The sequence below is a fragment of the Stegostoma tigrinum genome, chromosome 3, assembly GCF_030684315.1.
Source record: "Stegostoma tigrinum isolate sSteTig4 chromosome 3, sSteTig4.hap1, whole genome shotgun sequence".
NCBI lineage: Eukaryota > Metazoa > Chordata > Chondrichthyes > Orectolobiformes > Stegostomatidae > Stegostoma > Stegostoma tigrinum.
The window spans coordinates 100,416,734-100,441,814 of record NC_081356.1 but is presented as its reverse complement, the minus strand read 5'-3'; the positions used below and the strand labels follow the sequence as shown (position 1 = coordinate 100,441,814).

The 25,081-nt window shown below is 43.1% G+C and overlaps 1 protein-coding gene across 5 annotated transcripts in view; it reads left to right on the top strand.

The window, feature by feature from the left end:
- Positions 1-25,081, top strand: part of rasgrf2b (Ras protein-specific guanine nucleotide-releasing factor 2b) — a 250,703-nt gene that overhangs the window by 113,433 nt on the left and 112,189 nt on the right. For all 5 annotated transcript variants that reach the window (XM_059644773.1, XM_059644772.1, XM_059644776.1 and 2 more), the window contains 4 exons: positions 11,453-11,571; positions 14,310-14,470; positions 18,038-18,104; positions 19,327-19,463. In XM_059644773.1, the coding sequence (XP_059500756.1) occupies positions 11,453-11,571; positions 14,310-14,470; positions 18,038-18,104; positions 19,327-19,463 (484 nt within the window). The remainder of the gene's footprint in view (positions 1-11,452; positions 11,572-14,309; positions 14,471-18,037; positions 18,105-19,326; positions 19,464-25,081) is intronic.

Sequence of the window (25,081 nt, the reverse complement as noted above, 5' to 3'; positions counted from 1 at the left end):
GAATGGAGCAAACAAATAACTTCCATAGTATGGAAAAATTGAACAGCAGTGTAATGGGTTAAACGTCTATTTGAATGCCCTTGTGAAATTACAACTCCAAATTTATCCGTGTCCAGCTCTTCCTGTGATGTGTTCCCCTGCTAGTTAAAACCCAGCTCAAGCTGTTCACATTCTATTCTCTGACTGCCCGGATGCTAATGACCGACTCCTCATTGGTTTTGATGCCAAATGGCTCTGCTGGATTCTGACTCACACACACCCTTGTACGGACAGATGTGGTCATCAGGACAGTAGGCAGCGTGCAGTAGTCTCATGTTGTATGGGTGATGAATCAGAAGTGGGGGCACTTTGAGCAGCCACCCACTTGATGTCCCATTTCTCTGTCCTCCATCTCGTGGATGATCCACAGCCCTAACATTTTATTAGACTCCAGTAAGTTACCGACTCAAAATATTAGGTTTTTATCATTCTGCTTAAGATAGCATTCAGAATGTCCAGGCGACTGTGGACAGCCAGGATGCACTCTTAAATTCTTCATCTGATGCTCCAATTGACTTAACTTTCAATGGATGTAGAAATCAGTATGGTGCTCTTCCAGGCACCACAAGGAAGTGATGTACCTCCCCTGTCAAGTGTACAGACTCCACTCTTTCCTTGACCACAATTATGCCAGACTGCCCAGGACCATTCCTGAGGATCCATGGCACTGGCCATTAGTTCACTTACCTCACTGCTGGCTATAGACCTGAGCTAGTCCTGGATTATATTAATTAAGCTCAGGGATTTAAAATGGCCCACATCTCAACTTTTCCCCATGGTCATTTTTCATTCCAAGATAAAATTGTGACCCACCAAGTTTGGCAGCATCTGTGGAGAGAGAAACAGAGTTACCATTCTGAGTCTCATATGATTCTTCTTTCGAAGTCTAGTTCCAAGAAGAGTCATATTGGATTTGAAATGTTAACTCCGTTTCTCTCTCTACAGATGCTGTCAGACCACTGAGACTCTTCAGTTTTTCCTTCAGATTTTTATCACCTGCAGTATTTTTGCTTTTATAAATATGCCACTAGTGTATCTTGTTGGAAAATAGCTCATTGTCTAGGAAGAGCACTCCATTACATCAACATAACCACCATATTTCAGAATCACTTCAAGCTCTGATAAGCCCTGATACTGTGCACCATTGCCCCAACAAGTCTGCAGAATAAAACAAACAAGAATGAACAGCCCGTATAGTGAATGAAAACTGAAAGAACTGCGGATGCTGTAAATCAGGAACAGAAACAAAATTGCTGGAAAAACTCGGCAGGTCTGGCAGCATCTGTGAAGGAGAAAATAGAGTTAATGTTTCGGGTCCACTAACCCTTCCTCTGGAAACATTAACTCTGTTTTCTCCTTCACACATACTACCAGACCTGCTGAGTTTTTCCAGCAACCTTGTTTTTGAGCCTGTATAATGACAGCTTTCTGAGGTACCCATGTGGAGTCTAACATAAGCCACATGAGGGCCCTAGAGAACACAACATCAATTCCAATATTATTTGAAGTAGATATTTTCTAAATAATTTAACAAGCATAACGTTAAAACACGGACTTTTTGAACCGTGCTAAGTTTTATCTAAAGTAATTTTATTTATTATTCTGTTCACATTGTCAGAGTAAAATATGAAATTTCAACTGTAAGTTTGATTCTAGAAGTGATGAGCAATAAATGTGAGGTGTGTGTTAGATTTATGGCATCTTAATTACTTACTTAGAGCAGTTATTTGCAACTACACTTATAATTACATCAAAATCCCAAAGGCAAGTGTCTGTAACTCAGGACACCATTATCATTTCTTTAATAAACAATGAGGTGACACTCGATTGTTTCCATATCATCATCAAAAAAATGCCCCTTTTTAGGGGTTGTGATGCATTATTATTCCATTAAATTCATTAGTGTAAAACCTTTTTAATCTCATCTTTATTTCCCTCTTATCATACTAATGCTGCAAACTTTAAAAGCTAGTCAAATAGCTGGCTTTTGACATTTCATGTGAACCAATTTCATTGAATATGAAGTTGTAATTATTAATTTTCCAATACCAATCAAAATGAAATTTAAATTGTCTGTGCTTAAAGATGATTTTCCTGAGATCTGTCTGGAATGTTCAGCAGTCTATTTTCTAATTAGAAGCAGGTAGAATTTACAATGTAGTCAGGGCTTTTTGGAAATTTTCATAAGTCATGTTGGGTTTTCCAATAAAATGTCTTCTATATACTTTTTGGTCTTCCAGCTAACTTTTCTCGAAGATATAGAGCCTCCTTTCCAAAGCATAATAGACCGTCTTATAGTCATAGGGCTGAATTTTCCCATTTTGTGGCAAAGTAATTTTTCAAGTGAAATTCGTGGGTACCCAATTCACCACAGCTCATGGTGACTTTAATCACACAGTCTTCTGTACTTCATCTTATTAAATATGCAGCCAGTCCCTTTGGTCTCTGCCTCCTGGACTCATGCAGGATAGGTTGAAATGTTCACTGCTACCAGAACTTTGTGACATTATCATCACTGCATCATATATCAGCACCAGCTTCACACCACTGGTCTTGCACTGTTAACCTCAAGGGAATGGTCCAGAAAGGCAAATTAGCTCCTTGGTTCACTGACAGGGACCTGGAGGTGTGAGTAGAAGGTGTGGTGGAAAGGAGGGCAATTCTTTTTTATATTGATTGCCAAAGGAAGCCAGGCCAGCCTTGATTAGCCAAGAAACGTTGATTTAGTGAAGTGAGCTGAGTGAAATCCAATGCACAGTTGTTCAGAGATAATGGGAACTGCAGATGCTGGAGAATCCGAGATAACAAAGTGTGGAGCTGGATGAACACAGCAGGCCAAGCAGCATCTTAGGAGCACAAAAGCTGATGCTTTGGGCCTAGACCCTTCATCAGAAGGTTAATGATCTTGTGAGCGCCGCCAGGGTAAGTTCTGCTATCTTCTTGTTGCTACCTGACAATCACAGGATCACTACTCCCACTAATTCTGTCACTGTACACTAATTTCACCAAGGCTATTGGACTATACTGTATACACATTTAAGGAAGGAGCAAGATTAGGTCATTTGGCCCTTGGAGCTTGCTGTGACATTCGTTATGATCATGGCTGATTGTTCAACTCAATGGCCTGGTCCCGCTTCCCCTCCATCATGACTCTCGCTATTGCATGCAGCATGTCCACTCAATGGCTCCCACTGAGCTCATCATCCTAAAGGACTAACCTTCCTGCCCTCTGCACTTGCCACTCACTCCCTGGGGACATCTCACCAACACACCTGCTCATGTATCACCCCTACCTGTTCTCCCATCCGACTCCATCGTAATCAGTCTCTCACTTTGTTTCACTTTGAATAATTTGCCCAACTCCCCAAACTGACATCTCCACATCACCCTGTCGGATATATCTTAATCCTCAAACAGTTTGTAGCTGACCTGCAGGACTGACCGTGACTAACTCCTTAGATTGGAATCAGATGAGTCCCTAGGCTGACTGTGGTGGCCCTCCCTGACTGCCAGTTCTCCTCCTGGTCCCTTTTGACTTACACACATGGATATTTGGGTGAAGTACATGTAGTGTGATGTTATAAGAACAAACATAAGAACATAAGGACTAGGAGCAGAAGTAGGCGTTCGGCCCTTTGAGCCTGCTCTGCCATTCAATAAGATCATGGTTGATCTTTTTGTGGATTCAGATCCACTTACCCGTGCTCTCACCATATCCCTTAATTCATTTATTGTTCAGAAAAATCTACCTTAGCTTTAAAAATGTTTACTGAAGTAACATCAACTACTTCACTGGGCAAGGAATACCATAGATTAACAACCCTCTGGGTGAAGAAGTTCCTTCTTAATTCAGTCCGAAATCTGCTCCCTCTAATCTTGAGGCTATGCCCTCTTCTAGCTTCACCTGCCAGAAGGAACATCCTCTCTACTGCTATCTTTCTATGAGAGCCCCCCTCAATCTTCTGAATTCCAATAAATATAATCCCAATCTACTCAGTCTCTCCTCATAAGCCAACTCCCTCAACTCCGGAATCGACCTAGTGAACCTCCTCTGCACCCCATCTGGTGCCAGTACATCCTTTCTCATGTAAGGAGACCAAAACTGCACACAGTACTTCAGATGTGGCCTCCCCAGCACCTTGTACAGCTGCAACATAGGTCGAATTTGAAAGCTGAGTACAGGATTAAGGATAGGATTCTTGGCAGCGTGGAGGAACAGAGGGATCTTGGTGTGCAGATACATAGATCCCTTAAAATGGCCACCCAAGTGGACAGGGTTGTTAAGAAAGCATATGGTGTTTTGGCTTTCATTAACAGGGGGATTGAGTTTAAGAGTCGTGAGATCGTGTTGCAGCTGTATAAAACTTTGGTTAGACCGCACTTGGAATACTGCGTCCAGTTCTGGGCGCCCTATTATAGGAAAGATGTGGATGCTTTGGAGAGGGTTCAGAGGAGGTTTACCAGGATGCTGCCTGGACTGGAGGGCTTATCTTATGAAGAGAGGTTGACTGAGCTCGGTCTCTTTTCATTGGAGAAAAGGAGGAGGAGAGGGGACCTAATTGAGGTATACAAGATAATGAGAGGCATAGATAGAGTTGATAGCCAGAGACTATTTCCCAGGGCAGAAATGGCTAGCACGAGGGGTCATAGTTTTAAGCTGGTTGGAGGAAAGTATAGAGGGGATGTCAGAGGCAGGTTCTTTACGCAGAGAGTTGTGAGAGCATGGAATGCGTTGCCAGCAGCAGTTGTGGAAGCAAGGTCATTGGGGTCATTTAAGAGACTGCTGGACATGCATATGGTCACAGAAATTTGAGGGTGCATACATGAGGATCAATGGTCGGCACAACATTGTGGGCTGAAGGGCCTGTTCTGTGCTGTACTGTTCTATGTTCTATGTTCTATCTCTGCTTTTAAACTCAATCCCTTTGGCAATGAAGGACAAAATTCCATTCGCCTTCCTAATTACTTGTTGTACTTGCAGACCAACCTTCTGCGATTCCTGTACAAGAACACCCAGGTCCCTCTGCATAGCTGCAACTTTTTACCATTCAAGTAATAATCCTTTTTACTATTACTCCTACCACAATGTATGACTTCACATTTATTTACATTGTATTCCATTTGCCAGACCTTTGTCCATTCACTCAATGTATCTATGTTCCTCTGCAGTTTCATAGTCCTCTGCACACTTTGCTCTGCCACACATCTTAGTGTCATCTGCAAGCTTTGACACCCTACATGTGGTCTCCAACTCCAAATCAACTTTATAAATTGTAGGTAATTGCGGTCCCAGCACCAATCCCTGAGGCACACCACTAGTCACTGAGTGCCAGCCAGAATAGCACTCAGTTATCCCCACTCTTTGCTTCCTGTTAGTCAACCAATCCTCTATCCATTCTAATACTTTACCCCTAACACCATACATCCTTATCTTATGCAGCAGCCTCTTGTGCGGCAGCTTGTCGAAGGCCTTTTGGAAATCTAGGTACACCACATCCACTAGGTCCTCATTGTCCACCTGGCTCGTAATGTCTTCATAGAATTCCAAAAGGTTTGTTAAGCATGACCTGCCCTTCATGAACCCATGCTGCGTCTGCCCAATGGGACAATTTCTATTGCGATGCCTTGCTATTTCTTCCTTGATAATAGACTCTAGCATCTTTCCCACTGCACTGGTTAAGCTAACTGGTCTATAATTCCCCATTTTTTGTCTACCTCCCGTTTTAAACCGAGGCGTTGCATTTGCTATTTTGCATTCTGCTAGGACTGCCCCAGAGTCCAGCGAATTTTGGAAAATAACTGCCAATGCACCCTCCACCTTTCCCGCTTTCTCCTTTAGTACCCTGGGATGCATTCCATCAGAGCCAGGAGACTTATCAATCCCTGGCTCCAGAAGCTTGCCCAACATACCTTAAGGATCAGACCAGCCACCTTCAAAATATATTAAGAAAATGGACCTTAACTTTTTCTGATTTTTAAGGTAAATGTAAGGTGCTGCATTCTAGATGCAATTTGATTGGTCAAGATTTGAAGCAAAACCCCACCATTTTCATTCACCTCAGTTAAAATACAACAAAAAAATTGGCTTAGTTGTTAACTCTATTGGAAAACCTAACAGAACAGTAGATTAGTTACCTACTAAACAGTAACTGTTTAATATAGTAACATCCTGTAAACACACACTTATCAAAATGCAAATTCAGAAAACTGATTGTCTCACATGCAACTCCAGCAGCAAGAAAACCCCACAGCTTTTAGCTGGAACTGAGAGTGGAAAGAATAGCTTCCACTTCTTTATGAGGGAATCACTGGCCAGGCAGCGTTTGTTGCCTGTCCCTAACTTATTTTTAGTTAAGAGTCAACCACGTTGCCTTGGGTCTGGAGGCCAGACCAGGTAAGGACAGCAGTTTCCTTCCCCGAAAAGCATTACTGAATGAGATGGGTTTTTCCCAATATTCAACAATGGATTCATGGTCATCATTAGACTCTTAATTTCAGTTTTTTTAAATTGAATTCAAATTCCACCATCTGCAACGGCAGGATTTGAACCCAGGTTCCCAGAACATTACCTGGGTCTCTGGATTAACAGTCCAGCAATTATACCACTAGTCTATCACTACCCCTGAGCAACTACTGCTACTGAAAAGCTAAAAACACCTAAACTGAAAATCCTGGTTCTGTGGGAGCCTGACCACACCCCTTCAGACTGTCTCTATTGTTCCAACATTAGTAAAATATCAAAGGCCTCACAAGCTCTTTACTGTAGTGGTTCTGCCAAACTGCTGTGTGCCTCTACCCTAAAACCACTTTCAAAACAAAAGGTCAAAATAACCTCTCAAAGCCATAGTATTCTCATACTATTTACCATGTTAACTGCTGGCACATGCTGTAGGAATTTCTTTGCTGTAGAACAGTGCTGTGCAGCAACATGTCTACCTGCTTGATTGCTCAGTTTTCTGAATTGTGACAAGTTACTGCCTCTCAGTAAGCACTAAAATGCAATGCAAGCTCCAGAGGCTGGCTGCACAAAGTGAGTGAGTGCTAAGAATTGAAACAAAATGTTATCAGATACATCCTGCAGAGATGCGTGCACACAAAGTAACATGGCAGAAGCATGCAAGTCGTAGATAACCCTAAACTGCAAAATAAAGTCCTGAAGGCTACAGTATTGTGTGCATTAGTCCTAGAGCAGAAATGATGATGGTTTACTGTTAGTCACTTGTGGATCGAGGGTGGTGGAGTGATGTAGATGTCGTTGGATAATGTCTGAAAGAAGCAAGTGGCAAGCTGATGCCACCAGGTACCTCTTTAACTTTTATGTCAGGAATTGGCACTGTGCAGATTCTCAAGAAAAGACAGGATGGAAATAAGGTAGCCACTGCTTATAGGCTTTGGAAAGAGATAATCATTCAGCGTTTTAGGGTTATAAGACATTCATAAATTCAGATATTTGGCAATTTTATCAGGTTCTCAAGAAATTCTACCGAAAAAAAGAGAGATTTGTATTTCTTGAGGCTTCCTTCCTTACTGTTCATCTATATCCAGGAGCTTAGAATTCAAATTAGCGTGTAAGTAGGAGGCAAAGATTGGTTTTGTGTTTGGAAGCCTTTGACCTGGTGTACCACAAGGATTGGTGCTAGGACCCTTGCTGTTTGTTCTGGATATTAACAACATGGATGTGAATGTAGAAAATTTAATATATAAGTTTGCAGATGACACAAAAATTGGGTGTGTTGGTAGTGAGGAGGATGGTCTCAGAACACAGTCTGAAATTGATCAGCCGGTGAACTGGGCAGAGCAATGACAGATAGAATTTAATCCTGATAAATGCAAGGTGATGCATTTTGGGAAGCCCAAGAAGGGAAGGACAGTATAGTGGGTCCCTAGGGAGAACAGAGAAATAATGGGACCCTAATAAAACCCGAAAGAACTGTAATACTGTAAATCAGGAAGAAAAACAAAGTTACTGGAAAAACTCAGCAGGTCTGACAATGTCTGCAAAGGAAAAAACAGAATTAGTGTTTCGGGTCCAGCGACCCTTCCTCAGAACTGATGGCTGGCTGGGAAAACATCACTTTATATGCAGATAAAAGGGAAGGGGATGGGTTGGGGAGTACATGATAGGAGAGAGCTGAAAGAGAGAGAAAAGAGTTGATAATGATCAGGCTGGGAGGGTGAATAATTGTTAATGGGGACTATTAGGGAGTAACAAGTGGTAACAGGGCCTGGTGTGTGGGGTAGGGGGCTGGGATGTGGGAGAGTTTAGGCCCTAAAATTATTGAACTCAATATTGAGTTCAGAGGGCTGCAGGATCCCCAAGTGGAAAATGAGGTGTTGTTCTTCCAGCTTGCGTTGAGCTTCGCTGGAACACTGCAGCAAGCCAAAGATAGAGATGTTGGCCAGGGAACAGGATGGTGTGTTAAAGTGACGGGCAACTGGTAGTGCAGGGTCTTTTTTATGAGCAGAACATAGATGTTCTATGAAGTGGTCACCCAATCTATGCTTTGTTTCCCCAATTTAGAGTAGACCGCATTGTGAGCAGGGAATGCAGTAGAGTAGGGGGGATAATGGGGCCTTGGTGTACATGTCCCTAGATTCCTGATGGCATCAGCACAGTTAGACAGGGTGGTGAAGAAGGCATATGGCTGCTTGCCTTCATTAGTTGGGGTGTAGAATATTGGAGCAAAGATGTCTTGTTACAACTTTATAAAACATTGATTAGGCCATAGCTGGAACACTGTATGCAGTCCAGACACTATTGGAAGGTCATGATTGCACTGGTAAAGGTGCAGAGGAGATTCACCAGGAGGAAATGACTCAGTTATGAGGAGAGACTGGATAGGCTGTGTTTTTTTCCTTGCAGCAGAAGAAGCTGAGGGGATATCTGATTGAGAAATATAAGATTATGAACGGCATAGACAGTGTAGATCGTGAGAATATTTTCGCCATGGCAGATATGTCCAAGACCAAAGGGCACAAGTTTAAGGTGAGGAGTAAATGGTTTAATGGAGATCGGAGGAAAGATTGTTCACCCAGATGGTGGCAGATATATGAAACGTTTTGCCTGAGAGAGTGGTGGAGGTTGATACTCTCCCAACATTTAAGAAGCATCTGAATGAAGACTCAAAACGGTAGTGCATAGTAGCCTATGGAGCAAGTGCAGATAAATGGGATTAGTGTAGTTTGGTTTTTATGGGACAGCACAGACATAGCGGGCCGAAAGGTCTGTTTCTATTCTGTATGGCTTGTTTCTGTGCTGTATGGCTCTATAACTCAAAATACAGACTAGGCTACAAGGAAATTATCAGCACACAAGCCTCCATAGTTCTTTCCATAGCCATGATTTCCAGAAATTGAAGGCCATAAACGCTGCCTTTTATCTCCTTAAAAGCTTCGGTTATCTTTGTTTAAAGTCATTTGACTTTCTGTAAACCGAAGGTAAACAACAGAACACATTTATTTTGGAAGAAACCACATTGGAAAAAGCCTTTTCAATCTGAAAAGTGTCCGAAATGTTCCATATTTTCTAATTTTTCACACAGTCCATGCATAAAAATATATATTTATTGACCGATTGACTGTTTACTATTCCAAAGTTGCAACTGAAGTGAACTCTAATGGGCCTTTATACTCAAACATTGCAATATATACATATGGGTGCGTAATTTAAATTTCCAATAATTAATTCCGATACTTCACTTAATGTATTAAAACAAAAAGATATTTATTGAGACTAAGGAAGCACATTTCTCAAAATGTTCACACGGAGTCTGAGAAATGAAGGTGACACAGAGTTAAAAACAACTTACATATGTGGCTGCAATGAAGTTGCAATACAATATCAGAACAAATGCTTGAAAATAGGTTATTGTCCATTTAAAATAATGGACAAAAGGAAGTTTACGAAAGCCTGCAGAGCATTGGTGCATTTATCACAGAGAGCTTGTAGTGTTCTAGTTAGCCACAATACTGTATAGCACAGAATGCTATGTAAAATCAGTTTTAAACTGGGCATAAAATTGATGCATGACAGAGGTGTGAAATGAATGATAATGAATTGGCAGCCCATTTTCCAACTTGCACGATTTTCTATTCTGTTGAATCATCATTTCTCTATTCTCTGTTTTGTGTTACCACTGAAGACGAATTTCAACCCCCTCATGACCATGTGTGTTAAAAACGAGAACAAAATTATACAAATCACATTAATGCATATTGTACACTTAGAACAAAATTAAAACAGGGAACGTTTTGCTTTCTTACTTACACAACTTAATTTAAATTTTCTATTATAATACTGACATATGGCACTGGCAACATGGTGTAGTTAGTCATTTGTCTCACCTAGAATAGACAAGAATATGATTGTTAAATAATTTAGGATTATGAAACTGACGTGAAGGCATTAAGTTAGTCTTAAGTATTGAGGTTGGTTGACTCGCCGAGCTGGTTTGTTGCTTTGCAGACTTTTCGTTCCCATGCTGGGTGACATCATCAGTGCAGCCTCTAATGAAGGGTCTGTGGGTTTTCCTGCCTGGTTTTTAATATTCTGGCGTCCATTGAGCTGGATTGCCTCACTTCCAGGTTTCCTTCGTTGTGGAGTGTGTATGGGGTCGAGTTCAATGTGTTTATTAGTGGCTTTGTTTGTAGAGTGCCAGACTTCTAGGAATTCCCGTGCCTGTCTCTGTGTGGCTTGTCCGAGGATACAGGGGTCCCAGGAGTACACAAACGGCAACTGGCTACAAAAAGATATGACCAATACTCACTTATCTCAATCCACATGGATAAGGAGAACCACAACTTCAACTGGGACAGCACCAAAATCCTGGGACAGGCTGAGCAGAGACAGACAAGGGAATTCCTAGAAGCCAGGAACTCTACGAAGAAAGCCATTGATAAACCACGTAGAGCTTGATCCCATATACACTCCACTATGAAGGAAAACTGGAAGTGAGGCAATCCAGCTGAACAGACTCCAGAGTTTACAAACCAGGCAGGAAAACACACCGATGCTTGCGGAGGCCGCAATGAGGATGTTACCCAGCAGGGTAATGAAACATCGGTGAAACAATGAACCAGCTCAGCGAGCCAACCAACCTCAACATCCACAACCCGAGCTGCACATTTACTCCAAAGCCTTAGTCTTAAGTAGTTTATGAAGATTTATTCACTTATTATTAGAATGGCACTGAAACATCTGCCAGAGCTTAATAATTATAGACACATTATACTTTATAATAATGAAGCATACTCTTGACTAAGTCTCATCCCTTGCTAAGTGACCTTCATTCATATTAATTCTCCCTATATGTATACAGTTAATTACAATAATTTGCTGTGACTAACTTGCTGTACAGTAAGAGCGATGAAATGCTATAAATTATCTACTGACTGTACTGTTGTCCCTATTCAGGGTAATGCACGATGAAGTGAGTGACACAGAAAATATTAGGAAAAATCTTGCAATAGAACGAACAATTGTGGAAGGATGTGACATATTGTTGGATGCAAGTCAGACATTTGTACGACAAGGTAAGGGTACTTCATCTATCTTGCAGTATTTGTGAAGACAGATTTAATATTTAATACAATGGGTCCAATATGGTTCTTCTTCACAATGCCATTTTTTGGTTCCGTATTTTATTTTTCTGTGATGACACAGAAAACACTTGTGAGGATGGCTTCAGAGATGGCTTCAGTTAAATTGGTGGAGCTCAGACTATTCTCTTCAGAGAAGGAAAGGTTAAGAGGAGATTTGATACAGAAGTTTAAAATCATGAGGGGTCTGGGAGGAATAGATAAGGAGAAACTGTTTCCATTGGTGAAGAGGTCGTGAGCTAAAGGGCAATAGTTAAAGGTGAATTATTTGTTAATCTTACAGTGAAGGGCTGCAAAATTGTTTTATATGGAAAAGATATGTAATGAAGCAAAGCGTGATTACTTACCTAGGTAAATGTTTAGAGAGCAGCAAAATTCACCTTCACCTGTTCCCAACTTCCCACAGTAAGGATTATTTTTCTCTACCCATTAAAGTTTTTCTTGTGCTACTGATCAGGGAGTAATACTACACAGCTCCAAAGATGATTACCCTTCAGTCCAGTGGTTCCTGCAGCAGAACATTTAAAGTCGTACAGTGAAAGAATGGCATTTGTTATCCTAGTCTTAATACAGTCATTGCAGCTTTACAGACTCAGTTCTGTAGTAGTTCATTTGGTCTACTGGGGGAATGGGTTGATCTTGATATCATTTTGCAGCATTATGCAGGCATGTGACAATGAACAGTATCAGGAGATTACTGAGTTCTACATATTTTGGAAGCAGTGCAGTCACAGTGACTTAGCATCAGGTGAGTGTAGAGATATGGTTGTGTACATGCCCTTACAGAAGGAGGGAAAACGGTAAGAAATTGCTCAGTAGGGACTCGACACAGCTTATATCCTCAAAATGGTTTGTCTCTGTGTGGGATTTCTTAGATGAGCCTTCAGGGATTTCAGTAAACCGCAGCAGATTTCACAGCTGCTTCTTTGAGGTTAATGTGATAGTATAATGTTTTCAGAAGAACAACATCTCTCCTTAGTCTATTATTTATTTTTGGTAATTTTGTTTAAGTGTTGTTGTCAGATCTTGGTCAAATTTGAATGAATAATGTAAATGTATGTGGGAGGGATAGTTTACAGTTTTTGTTAAGAGGCCTCCATGTTATCCTGATTCAGAAACAATTCAGTATCAACCAGAATTTAGATTTGAACAAATTGCACTTCCAGTACAATTAAAGGAAGATGAGTTATGAAAAGTGCATGTAGTAAAAACCTCTTACAAATGCAAAAGTAAAGAAAAAGAAGAAACAAAAATTAGGAGAGAGGCAGTGGCCTAGTGGTATTATCATTAGACTATTAATCTAGGGACCTCAGTAATGATCTTGGGGGCCCAGGTTCAAATCCCACAATTGCTAATAGTGGAATTAAGAGTCTAATGATGACCATGAAACTGATGTTGATTTTGGGGGGGGGGTAAACCCATTTGGTTCACTAATGTCCTTTTGGAAGGGAATCTACCATCTTTATCTGGTCTGGTCTACATGTGGTTGACTCTTATGTGCCCTCTGGGCAATTAGCGATGGGCAATAGATGCTGGCCTAGCCTGTGATGCCCACATCCTACAAATGAATTTTTTTTTTAAATCAGAATTGACTGGTGTCCTTGGTGTCTCCAATTCTTAGCATTAAGTGAGCTAAAAACTGGTTAGTGTTATTATGGCACAGATCCCGAACCACACAGACACCTTTAAGACCGTTAAATAACATCATGACATGTGAGTTTTTGGTATAAAGATGCCTACCTTAACTTCAGTCATCTGTCTGTATAATGAAGTCATCGTGGTCAGTCAGCTACAGTAAAATCAACAGTACAGAACCTAGATTACATGAGCAAGTCTGTGATATCATAACATTATAGGTAGTGTCATTAATACTGTTTGGACTTGCAAAAACCACAAATGGTAACACTGCTGGCATACCAACTTGAGCTGGGTGCAAGGAACAATTAGGTGCGCCTCAGGTTTCATTTAAATAAGAATGGTGAGTAGCTGAATTATTCTGGCTATTTGTAGGCAGCTTGGTAATAGATTAACATTGTTGAGGTAGGTGCTGTGATGAGTGTAGTGTTCAATATGTGGTGTAATGAGGTGGTAGGGGAAGATGATCACAAGGAGAGGGGGTAAGCAGGAGTTGGCACAGCCTATGGCTCTGTAGTAGAGCAAAGCAAACAGTTCCATTTGCCTCCATTCTCAGGTAAGTATTTTCTTCAAAGTTTACCCTCTGGTGGTGGTTATTTGTTGTTCTGGGTGTTGGTTTAGCTCAGTTAGCTGGACAGTTGGTGTGTGAAGCTAATAGCATTGGTTCAATCCACACACTGGCTGAGGTTACCATGAAAGGACACTCTTTCTCAACCTCACGTCTTGTCTGAGGTCTGGTTGCTCTCTGGTTAAATCACTACCAATAGACTCTTTCTAATGTAAGAGCAGCCCTTTGGTCTGAATTGACTTGATGTATCATCCTGAATACAGCTAACCCAACACCAGAATGCTTAACATCTAATATTAACTGGTCATTGGATCATTTTAACAAATCAAATAGTTGCATTGTTTTCATTTCCCTTGACTTTGTTTTCTCATTTGAACACTGATCTGCGTAAGTAATAAATTCAACACACTCGTCCTTTTCAATATTCTTCCCAGTATAGCAACTGATCTGAATTCTTTTGACATTTCAGGTTCCCTCATACAGCTCCCATCAGTGGAGAGAGGAAAGCTTGCCAAGGTTCGTTTAGGCTCCCTTTCTTTGAAGAAAGAAGGAGAGAGACAGTGTTTCTTGTTCACAAAACATTTCTTAATCTGCACAAGAAGTTCGGGAGGAAAACTGCATCTCTTGAAGGTGACCTTCATTTCTCATTAACTCTTAATGCATCCAGTAATGTCCCTCAAGCATTCAGACTGGGCATAAATTAATATTTAAAAAGCTTGGAGAAAAACATTGGGCCGTACAAGCACGTACCTCGCTATTGAAACACGTTTCAATTTCTCATTTAATGTTTTTCTTGCTCTAAATAGGGGGAACAATTAGAGATATGTTTATTTCAGACAACATTAAAACTGGATTCCCTACTTAAATCGAACATTTCTCTATTTTGGAGATTCAGAGAACAAACTTATCAGTGTGTACCATACCAACTCTATATTTTGCTCAAAGTAATTCTCAGGAGGTGTTTCATCTAATCCAAGGGGCCTCATTTGCTTTGATAAGCCTTAGTTTTTAATTTCATCATTGCCTTTGAGGGCACCTCTACCCTTAAATCCACAAACCTATGTTTTCAAAGGGTATTTTTGGCTGAAAGCAATGTTATATGGACAAATAAAGTCAAAGAAAACCAGGAAAGGAAGATTGAATTCACCATAATCTCACCAAATGTATTTGCAAATCCTGGTTGCCCTAATTGGTGATGACTAAACGGACCCACTGCAGAGCTGTGTTAACCCTGTAATGATGTGGGGCTTAGTCTTTGCCTGTGCTGGTTGTCATGGGTGATGAGAAGGACACCCCTCCCCTTCATCCTCCTCCTTCTCTTCCCCCATCCTCCTTCCTTCCTCTCCCCCCTCCCATCCAAGCTCTGAGCAGCACACCTTGCTGAGTATGATGATTGATTCATTTATCGTCACTTGCATTTTACAGTGAATAATACAGTAAAATACAGTGAAAAACTTCAACAGTTGCCACGATCTGGTGCCATTTTGAATAATCTAAGGATAAAAAGATTAAACTGAAAGACAGCCCCGATTCCTGAGCTGGCTCACCCGTGACACCTGCACCAGGTTCACCAACAAATGAGTCACCATTCTTTAGGCAGCTTCTGTTCACGGGTGGGTTGACTTCGCCAACATCACCACCCGCGATGTCACTTCTGGGTCCTGTGCTGAACCCACAGTTGGCCAGCAGCCAGGAGGCCCCACTCTGCGCCTACTGCAACCACTGCCCGACCAGGCCACCACTGCCGTCTCGCCAAGTGTCCTGTTCCTGCTGTCCTCCTCCAAGATGCCACCTGCCTGGTGCCACCAGCTTGAAAACTCTGCTGCTGGCTCCCATTGCCACTGCCAACCCCTGCTGCCACTGGGTCCACTAATGCCTCTAACCACTGGGGGTGGAAGGAGGGTGTGAGGTGGGACTGTGTGTGTGTGTGTGTGTGTGTGTGTGTGTGTGTGTGTGTTTGTTTTGGGGGGATGGTGGGTGGATCCAATTTGCATTACTAAATAAGAAGTGCTTAGTTTGGGTACAAGTATTATGCCTGCATTTAAAAGCCTAGTTAAAAGTTGATACAGGTGGGCACCGTGCCTAGCAGACTGCTTCAAGTAAGAAAAGGGTGAAGACCATTCCTTGATCAGTGATTTAATTCCTTATGGCTCTGAATTTCACTCCACGACATTGTGGCCGAAGATCAGCTCACTGCTGCAGTTTGGGAAGTGCACCCTGCAGAGGAATTATGTCACGTAGCTGCAATGGACGAGCAGAATTTCCATTAAAGTTTTAGATAAAACTCGGACAGAAATTGGATCCTGTATGTGTGCCTTTCTTCTAAATGATCATATATCCACCCAAATGACTTTGAGGAACAAAGCAGTACAATTGAAGGAATGGGATTCACAGGGTCATATATGTGGCATAGGAATTTTTGGGGTAGTATTGACCTAGATTTTTCCTCAAGTCTCTGAACTTATTCCACGTTTATAGCCAGGCTCACTGAGTTTTCCCAGAAACAGTCACCCTGACAGTTACCTCCTACCAGGTACTTTTTTTTAATTCACTTGGTTAGGCCAGCATTTATTGCCCATCCCTAATTGCCCAGAGAGCAGTTACGAGTCAACCACATTGCTGTGGCTCTGGAGTCATAACTAGGCCAGACAAAGTAAGGATGGCAGTATCATTCCCAAATTAGGTGGATTGTTCCCAACAATTCGCAGTAGAATCATGGTTGGCATTAGACTCTTAATTCCAGATTTAAAAATAAAATGAATTTAATTTCAATCCAGCCATGGCAGGATTGGAACATTACCTGTGTCTCTGGATTAACAGTGCAGCAATAATGCTTTTAGGCCATTGCCTCCCCTTCAAATGACATATTTTCAAGGAAAGTTCTCTCTAGTGGCACCTAGGGCAACACTTCTCATCCCCATTGCACAGAGCGTCATCTCCAGGTGCATTCTTCTTCTTTCAGGACTTTTCATCCAGGATAAATGTCATGAATATTTATATCTCCCTTCAGTCCATAGAAAATCAGCATTTAATTAAAATAAATTACTTACTTGAATATCAAATGGTTTTTTTTATTCATTCAGTGGATGTGGGTGTTGCCGGCTGGACCATTATTTATTGCTTATCCCTAAATGCCCTTGAGAAGGTTATTGGCAGATCATTGGGAAAACTTTTAAAGATCCTTTTATTGTTGTTGCCATAGCCACTAGGCTTTTTATTTTTTAAAAAACTGACAATTTCAGTGAAAAATGCAAACCGGTGATCTAATTGGACTATCTTCAGCTCATAGCATCATTGCCATGGGAAATGCTTTGATGTGAATTAAGCTACATAATCAGGTTCTAAATAATATTTCACCGGGCTTGAAGTATTAACTCTGTTTTCTCTTCACAGAAGCTGCCAGATCTGAGTTTCTTCACCATTTTCTGTTCTAGTTTGTTTATTCAGTTTCCATACTTGTCAATTCTCATAATGACTGTGTGGTATGCTAAGTATCACTTCATTTTTTAAATTGACTCATGGCATGTGGGTGTCCCTGACTGAGCACTTGTCCCTAGTTGCCCTTGAGAAGATTCTGTAGTGTTATGGGATTGGTTCACGATGCAGGGTGATGTAAACAGCATGGGTTCAATTCCCACAGTGGTGGAGGTTAACATGAAAGACTTGCCTTGTCTAACGAGGTCCTCTGGGGCTAAGGTGACTTTATCTTGTGTTATGTCTGTTTTCACTTTAATTTTAATATAGTGTTATATCTGAGTGCAGTATGAGAGGTAAAAACATAGTGCGCTTTGCTGCTATGCAGCATTCTCACAGGTCTGATAGCCAGTAACACAGCTGGAAGTTTGCATCACAAACACAGTCGTGGCTAAATTCGGAATGAAAAATATGGCACATACTGTTGTGCCTCAACAGGATCCTTTATCCTGATTCATCAAAAGCACAATCTCATGGTCTGTAAAGCAGACAATCCATATTACTGGAGTGTTGTTATTGGTGCACGTTCCAGCTGGTTTGAGGGTTTGGGAAAACCAGAATGTGCCCATTTTTAAACACTCTCCTTTACTTCTGCCTTGTTACCAAATGAGATAAATAGATGCCATGAATCTATCAAATTAAACTTAGAAAAAAATCAGAAACAATCAAAATGGGGTCTCTATAAAAAGATTTCATCTTTAAGTATTTTTCTCTTTGCTTCAGACTGGAGGTGTGATTTCCCTGATAGATTGCACCCTAATAGAAGAACCTGATTCAAGTGAAGATGAGTGTGAGTACAAAATGAATCCTAATGATACGCTGTAGATACTGAGCTTGCAACGATTCCTCAATTTGCTATTTATGATAGTGGAATGCATTCTGTATTTTAGAAGAATTTTACCTGGTTAAATCAATAAGTTGATTGCAATTGAATGTTTTCAGCAAAATATATTAGTTGGGTGTCCACTACACGCAGAACCTTCATCACCGTGCTCCAACTTAACACGCTGAGAAATTTGCCTTTAGAATTTATTTTTATTGATGCAGAGTGCTCAATGTCTTCCCAGAATATCATAACTGATTACTAGTCCGGGCAATCAGAGGAAAAATTCCACAATGCTGTTGCGCCATCAGAAGCGGGTAGAGCTTGTGGAAATGGAGCCATTCTCAAAAGCTCAGTACCACACCAATGATTTCAGCCATAAAATCTCCGAGGAAATTGTTTCAGAGATAGTAAGAACTGCAGATTCTGGAGAATCTGAGATAACAAGAGGTAGAGCTGGATGAACACAGCAGGCCAAGCAGCATCAGAGGAGTAGGAAAGCTGACATTTCGGGCCTAGACCCTTCTTCAGAAATGAAGGAGGGGAAGGGGGTTCTGAAATAAATAAGGAGAGAGGGGGAGGTGGATAGAAGATTGATAGAGGAGAAGATAGGGGGAAAGGAGATTGACCGGTCAAAGAAGCGGGCATGGAGATGAGAGAGTTGCAGTGGGAGAGAGATCCACTGAGGTTTTTCCGGAGGGTGGAGGGTAACTTCTTCAGGGTAAGGGTCGAGGGTCCGAAACGTCAGCCTTCCTGCTCCTAAGATGCTGCTTGGCCTGCTGTGTTCATCCAGCTCTGCACCTCGTGATCTGTGGAAATTGGACAGGATTTGATTAATGGGAAGAGTTGGTGAGATCTGTAAATAGTAAAGAGCTAATTAGATGCATTTCTGGAGACAACAAATCGAGACCAATAAATAAAAACCGTGACTGTTGTCAACAAAATTTCTTCCAATTAACTTGGGGAATGGGGTGTGTGGGGCAGAGGGGGCAGCTGGGGGTGGGGGAGATGGGGGATTCGGGGGAGTGGTTGGGGACGGGAGGGTAAAATAAAGGAAGTGATTAGCTGTTAATGTTTATACTTTTAATATGTTTATGGGAGATTCATTATTTAAACGCATAGAGGGTCATGTTGCTTCTGTACGCAATAAATAATTTTTCATGCATTACATTTCATTTATACCTTTTAGCAAAAGGCTCTGGTCAGGTCTTTGGGCATCTCGATTTCAAGATTGTGGTTGAATCTGCCGATGCCCCACCATTCACAGTTGTACTGCTAGCTCCATCCAGACAGGAAAAAGCTGCATGGACCAGTGACATAAGCCAGGTAAATATGATTTATATTATTGCAAAATGTTCTGTGTATTTCTACAGACAAATCTGACACATTAAATCAATGCATATCCTGTTGAAAGTATGACTTTCTTTTCAAATTAATTGACAAAGTATGTTGGAAAACATTTGCAACAGCTCCCATTTGAAGCAAGAGCAGATGGCTGGTTAAAATTGCAGTAGTGATTTAACCCACTTGGCATCCCAGTTTTTTTTCTGTGGGTTGTGATTTTAATTTGCTCTATTGAGGAAGCAAGCAAGCCCATGTTTGAAATCAATGGGTTCTGTCTTTAAGTAAGCAGATTAAGCTCTGATGACCACATAGAATCTGATGTAATTTTAACCTGGGGCCCAGCCAGCAGATTCGGGGCCAGGAAGGATTTGTTTGTTGCTTTTGAGAATGGGCAGAAAAATGTGTTACTTCAGACACACTAAGAAACCTTTGGGCTCCCTTTTTTTCTCCATTTCCTACATTACCGAGATGAACTGACACTGTGTTGTGCAATGGGAACTGTGCTGCAGGTGATTGGTGGACAGGCATGCCATGTCCATATACTTCACTGTTAATAACACCTACAGACTATGTTTTCTATTCAATTATGGGATGTGCAACACCTTGACAACAATTTTCCTGGGAGGGGTCACTACGGGCAGAAGCAGATAGCACAGGGTATGGGGTATAAGCATCGCTGGCCAGGCTGGGAGTGGGATTAGCAGATGGTGATGTTTTCTATGTATCTAAAACCCTTATCTTTGCAGCTGGTAGAAGTTTTGGGTGCACAGAAAAGCCTGAATGAGTTGCTGCAGTGCATTTTGTGGATGATAAACACTGCTGGCATTATACCCCTGGAGGTGGATGGAGAGACTAAGGTGGTGGATAGGACACTAAACAAGTGAGTTGTGTGTCCTAGCTAATGTCAAGCTTCTTGAGAGCTGTTGGAACTAGCTGCACAAATCCAAGCAAGTGGAGAGTATTCTGTTAAACTTCCGACTTGGCACTCTCTTCACCATTCTCTCTCTCCTGGCTTATCATCAGCAATCCCTTTGTTTGTCTCTCCTCTATCTGTCTCTCTCTCTCTATCTCTCTCTCTCTCTCTCTCTCTCTCTCTGGGCATAGTTTCCTTGAATTCTATTCTCTCCTTTTGTCTTGTCCGCGCCACCAACTTCACCCTTTCCTAAACTGAACTAGTCCCTATTGCCTGCATTTGGCCCAGATCCCTCTAAACTTTTTCTATCCCTGTACCTGTCCAAATGCCTTGTAAGTGTGGTAATTGTACCAGCCTCTACCACCTCTGGTAGTTTATTCCAAATACACACCACCCTTTCTGTGAAAAAGGTGCCCCTCAGGTCCCTTAAATCTTTTCCCTCTCACCTTAAACCTATGCCCTCTGGATTCCTATTTCTTCCCCACCCTCTGGGAAAAAGACCTTGGCAATTCATCTTATCTATGCTCCTCATGATTTTATAAACCCCTACAAGGTCATCTCTCAGTCTGCTACACTGCAGGGGAAAAAAAAGTCCCAGGCTATCTAGCCTCTTCTATAACTCAAACCTGCCAGTCTCAGTAAGGTCCAGAGATCATGGCGGTTCTGTTTCAATTCCTTTGTCCCTGCATTATCCCCATATCTTTTGATACAAACACCCACAAATCTACCTATGGACTGAAGATATTTAATGATTGTACTTTCACACCTCTCTGAGGTTGGAAATTCCAACGATTCACCACCTTCTGAGTGAACAAATTTCTTTGCATTGCAGTCCCTAATGCCTCCTTCTCTTTTGAGACTGTGTCCCCAGGTTCTTGACCACTGCAACCCTAGCCCACCCTCGCCCCAGCAGGGGAACATCCTGTTGAACACTGTCAGAGTTTTATATGCTTCAGTGGGATTGCATCCCCTTTTAAACCTTGGAGAATATGGGCTAAATCATCTCAAACTCAGAAATAATGGGCCTTGAATTTGAAAATCATATTGCATAATGGTCCTGGGACCTAGAAATGATCTAGGCATCAGCTTCATGATGCTGGTTTGAATGTTCTACCTTTCTTCTGACAGTTTCTGCAGCTTTGACACTAATTAACGTTGATCTGAGTTTTATAACGCCTCAAAGCAGACATTTTGACTGTGTGCTCTTTGTGCTGAGTCTCATCTTCTATCAGGCTTATTGAAATATGATTGTTCACTAAACTTCGAACATCACATCAAAGCAAATGTAGCTTTGAAGTTTGGCTGTTGCTGGTTTCAATCTGATGTGGGAGCCTTGGGCTTCCTGCTAAATATTCCACAGCTTTTTCATCACTAGTCCATTATCTTGTTTATGTGTGGGGAAAACCAGCCTGACAACTGACTGAATTAAAAAGTATGAAATGTGAGGCTGGATCAACACAGCAGGCCCAGCAGCATCTCAGGAGCACAAAAGCTGACGTTTCGGGCCTAGACCCTTCATCAGAGAGGGGGATGGGGTGAGGGTTCTGGAATAAATAGGGAGAGAGGGGGAGGCGGACCGAAGATGGAGAGAAAAGAAGATAGGTGGAGAGGAGAGTATAGGTGCGTAGGTAGGGAGGGGATAGGTCAGTCCAGGGAAGACGAACAGGCCAAGGAGGTGGGATGAGGCTAGTAGATAGGAGATGGAGGTGCGGCTTGGGGTGGGAGGAAGGGATGGGTGAGAGGAAGAACAGGTTAGGGGGACAGAGACAGGCTGGACTGGTTTTGGGATGCAGTGGGTGGAGGGGAAGAGCTGGGCTGGTTGTGTGGTGCAGTGGGGGGAGGGGACGAACTGGGCTGGTTTAGGGATGCAGTAGAGGAAGGGGAGATTTTGAAACTGGTGAAGTCCACATTGATACCATTAGGCTGCAGGGTTCCCAGGCGGAATATGAGTTGCTGTTCCTGCAACCTTCGGGTGGCATCATTGTGGCACTGCACATTGTGGACTTCACCAGCTTCAAAATCTCCCCTTCCCCCACCGCATCCCATGACCAGCCCAGTTCGTCCCCTCCCCCCACTGCACCACACAATCAGCCCAGCTCTTTCCCTCCACCCACTGCATCCCAAAACCAGTCCAACCTGTCTCTGCCTCCCTAACCTGTTCTTCCTCTCACCCATCCCTTCCTCCCACCTCAAGCCGCACCTCCATCTCCTACCTACTAACCTCATCCCACCTCCTTGGCCTGTCCGTCTTCCCAGGACTGACCTATCCCATCCCTAACTCCCCACCCACACTCCTCTCCACCTATCTTCTTTTCTCTCCATCTTCGGTCCACCTCCCCCTCTCTCCCTATTTATTCCAGAACCCTCACCCCATCCCCATATCTGGTGAAGGGTCTAGGCCCGAAACGTCAGCTTTTGTGCTCCTGAGATGCTGCTGGGCCTGCTGTGTTGATCCAGCCTCACATTTCATTATCATGGATTCTCCAGCATCTGCAGTTCCCATTATCACTGAATTAAAAAGTATTTTGCGTTTTGTCTGAGCTATTGATGCCCCCAGGCTGAATGGCTTTAGCATAGTTCAACCACATATTTCATTTTAGTTATGATTCATTTAATTACAACTTACATTTTACAATCTGTACTGCTTTTTGTGCACAGAACATACCTAATAGATGTTGGTGCTGTGTCTGTACTGGAACAATTTGGTCAGTAGCACAGCAGGGTCTGCAACACCTGCCTTCCATATTATTTCTCGAATGTTGTTAGGTCCCATGACCTTTACAGTGTCTAATGTCTTCACTTGTTTCTTGAAATCACGGGCTAATCAAATGGCCTTCAGGAGGAGGCTGAGATGGATCATTCACTCGGCCTTAATGCAAAGCTTTAGCCTTGTCTCTTGGACTGAGCTTGAGGATCATTGTGAAGCCTCTTCTACCAATAATTTGTTTATTTGCTTCCCAAATGGCCCATGACTAGTTGTGACAGAACTGCAGGGATTTGATCTGGCCCAATAGTTGGCACCATCTAGAGATAATGGGAACTGCAGATGCTGGAGATTCCAAGATAATAAAATGTGAGGCTGGATGAACACAGCAGGCCAAGCAGCATCTCAGGAGCACAAAAGCTGACGTTTCGGGCCTAGACCCTTCATCAGAGAGGGGGATGGGGGGAGGGAACTGGAATAAATAGGGAGAGAGGGGGAGGCGGACCGAAGATGGAGAGTAAAGAAGATAGGTGGAGAGGGTGTAGGTGGGGAGGTAGGGAGGGGATAGGTCAGTCCAGGGAAGACGGACAGGTCAAGGAGGTGGGATGAGGTTAGTAGGTAGCTGGGGGTGCGGCTTGGGGTGGGAGGAAGGGATGGGTGAGAGGAAGAACCGGTTAGGGAGGCAGAGACAGGTTGGACTGGTTTTGGGATGCAGTGGGTGGGGGGGAAGAGCTGGGCTGGTTGTGTGGTGCAGTGGGGGGAGGGGATGAACTGGGCTGGTTTAGGGATGCAGTGGGGGAAGGGGAGATTTTGAAACTGGTGAAGTCCACATTGATACCATATGGCTGCAGGGTTCCCAGGCGGAATATGAGTTGCTGTTCCTGCAACCTTCGGGTGGCATCATTGTGGCAGTGCAGGAGGCCCATGATGGACATGTCATCAAGAGAATGGGAGGGGGAGTGGAAATGGTTTGCGACTGGGAGGTGCAGTTGTTTGTTGCGAACTGAGCGGAGGTGTTCTGCAAAGCGGTCTCCAAGCCTCCGCTTGGTTTCCCCAATGTAGAGGAAGCCGCACCGGGTACAGTGGATGCAGTATACCACATTGGCAGATGTGCAGGTGAACCTCTGCTTAATGTGGAAAGTCATCTTGGGGCCTGGGATGGGGGTGAGGGAGGAGGTGTGGGGACAAGTGTAGCATTTCCTGCGGTTGCAGGGGAAGGTGCCGGGTGTGGTGGGGTTGGAGGGCAGTGTGGAGCGAACAAGGGAGTCACGGAGAGAGTGGTCTCTCCGGAAAGCAGACAGGGGAGGGGATGGAAAAATGTCTTGGGTGGTGGGGTCGGATTGTAAATGGCGGAAGTGTCGGAGGATAATGCGTTGTATCCGGAGGTTGGTAGGGTGGTGTGTGAGAACGAGGGGGATCCTCTTGGGGCGGTTGTGGCGGGGGCGGGGTGTGAGGGATGTGTCGCGGGAGATGCGGGAGACGCGGTCAAGGGCGTTCTCAATCACCGTGGGGGGAAAGTTGCGGTCCTTAAAGAACTTGGACATCTGGGATGTGCGGGAGTGGAATGTCTTATCGTGGGAGCAGATGCGGCGGAGGCGGAGGAATTGGGAATAGGGGATGGAATTTTTGCAGGAGGGTGGGTGGGAGGAGGTGTATTCTAGGTAGCTGTGGGAGTCGGTGGGCTTGAAATGGACATCAGTTACAAGCTGGTTGCCTGAGATGGAGACTGAGAGGTCCAGGAAGGTGAGGGATGTGCTGGAGATGGCCCAGGTGAACTGAAGGTTGGGGTGGAAGGTGTTGGTGAAGTGGATGAACTGTTCGAGCTCCTCTGGGGAGCAAGAGGCGGCGCCGATACAGTCATCAATGTACCGGAGGAAGAGGTGGGGTTTGGGGCCTGTGTAGGCGCGGAAGATGGACTGTTCCACGTAACCTACAAAGAGGCAGGCATAGCTGGGGCCCATGCGGGTGCCCATGGCCACCCCC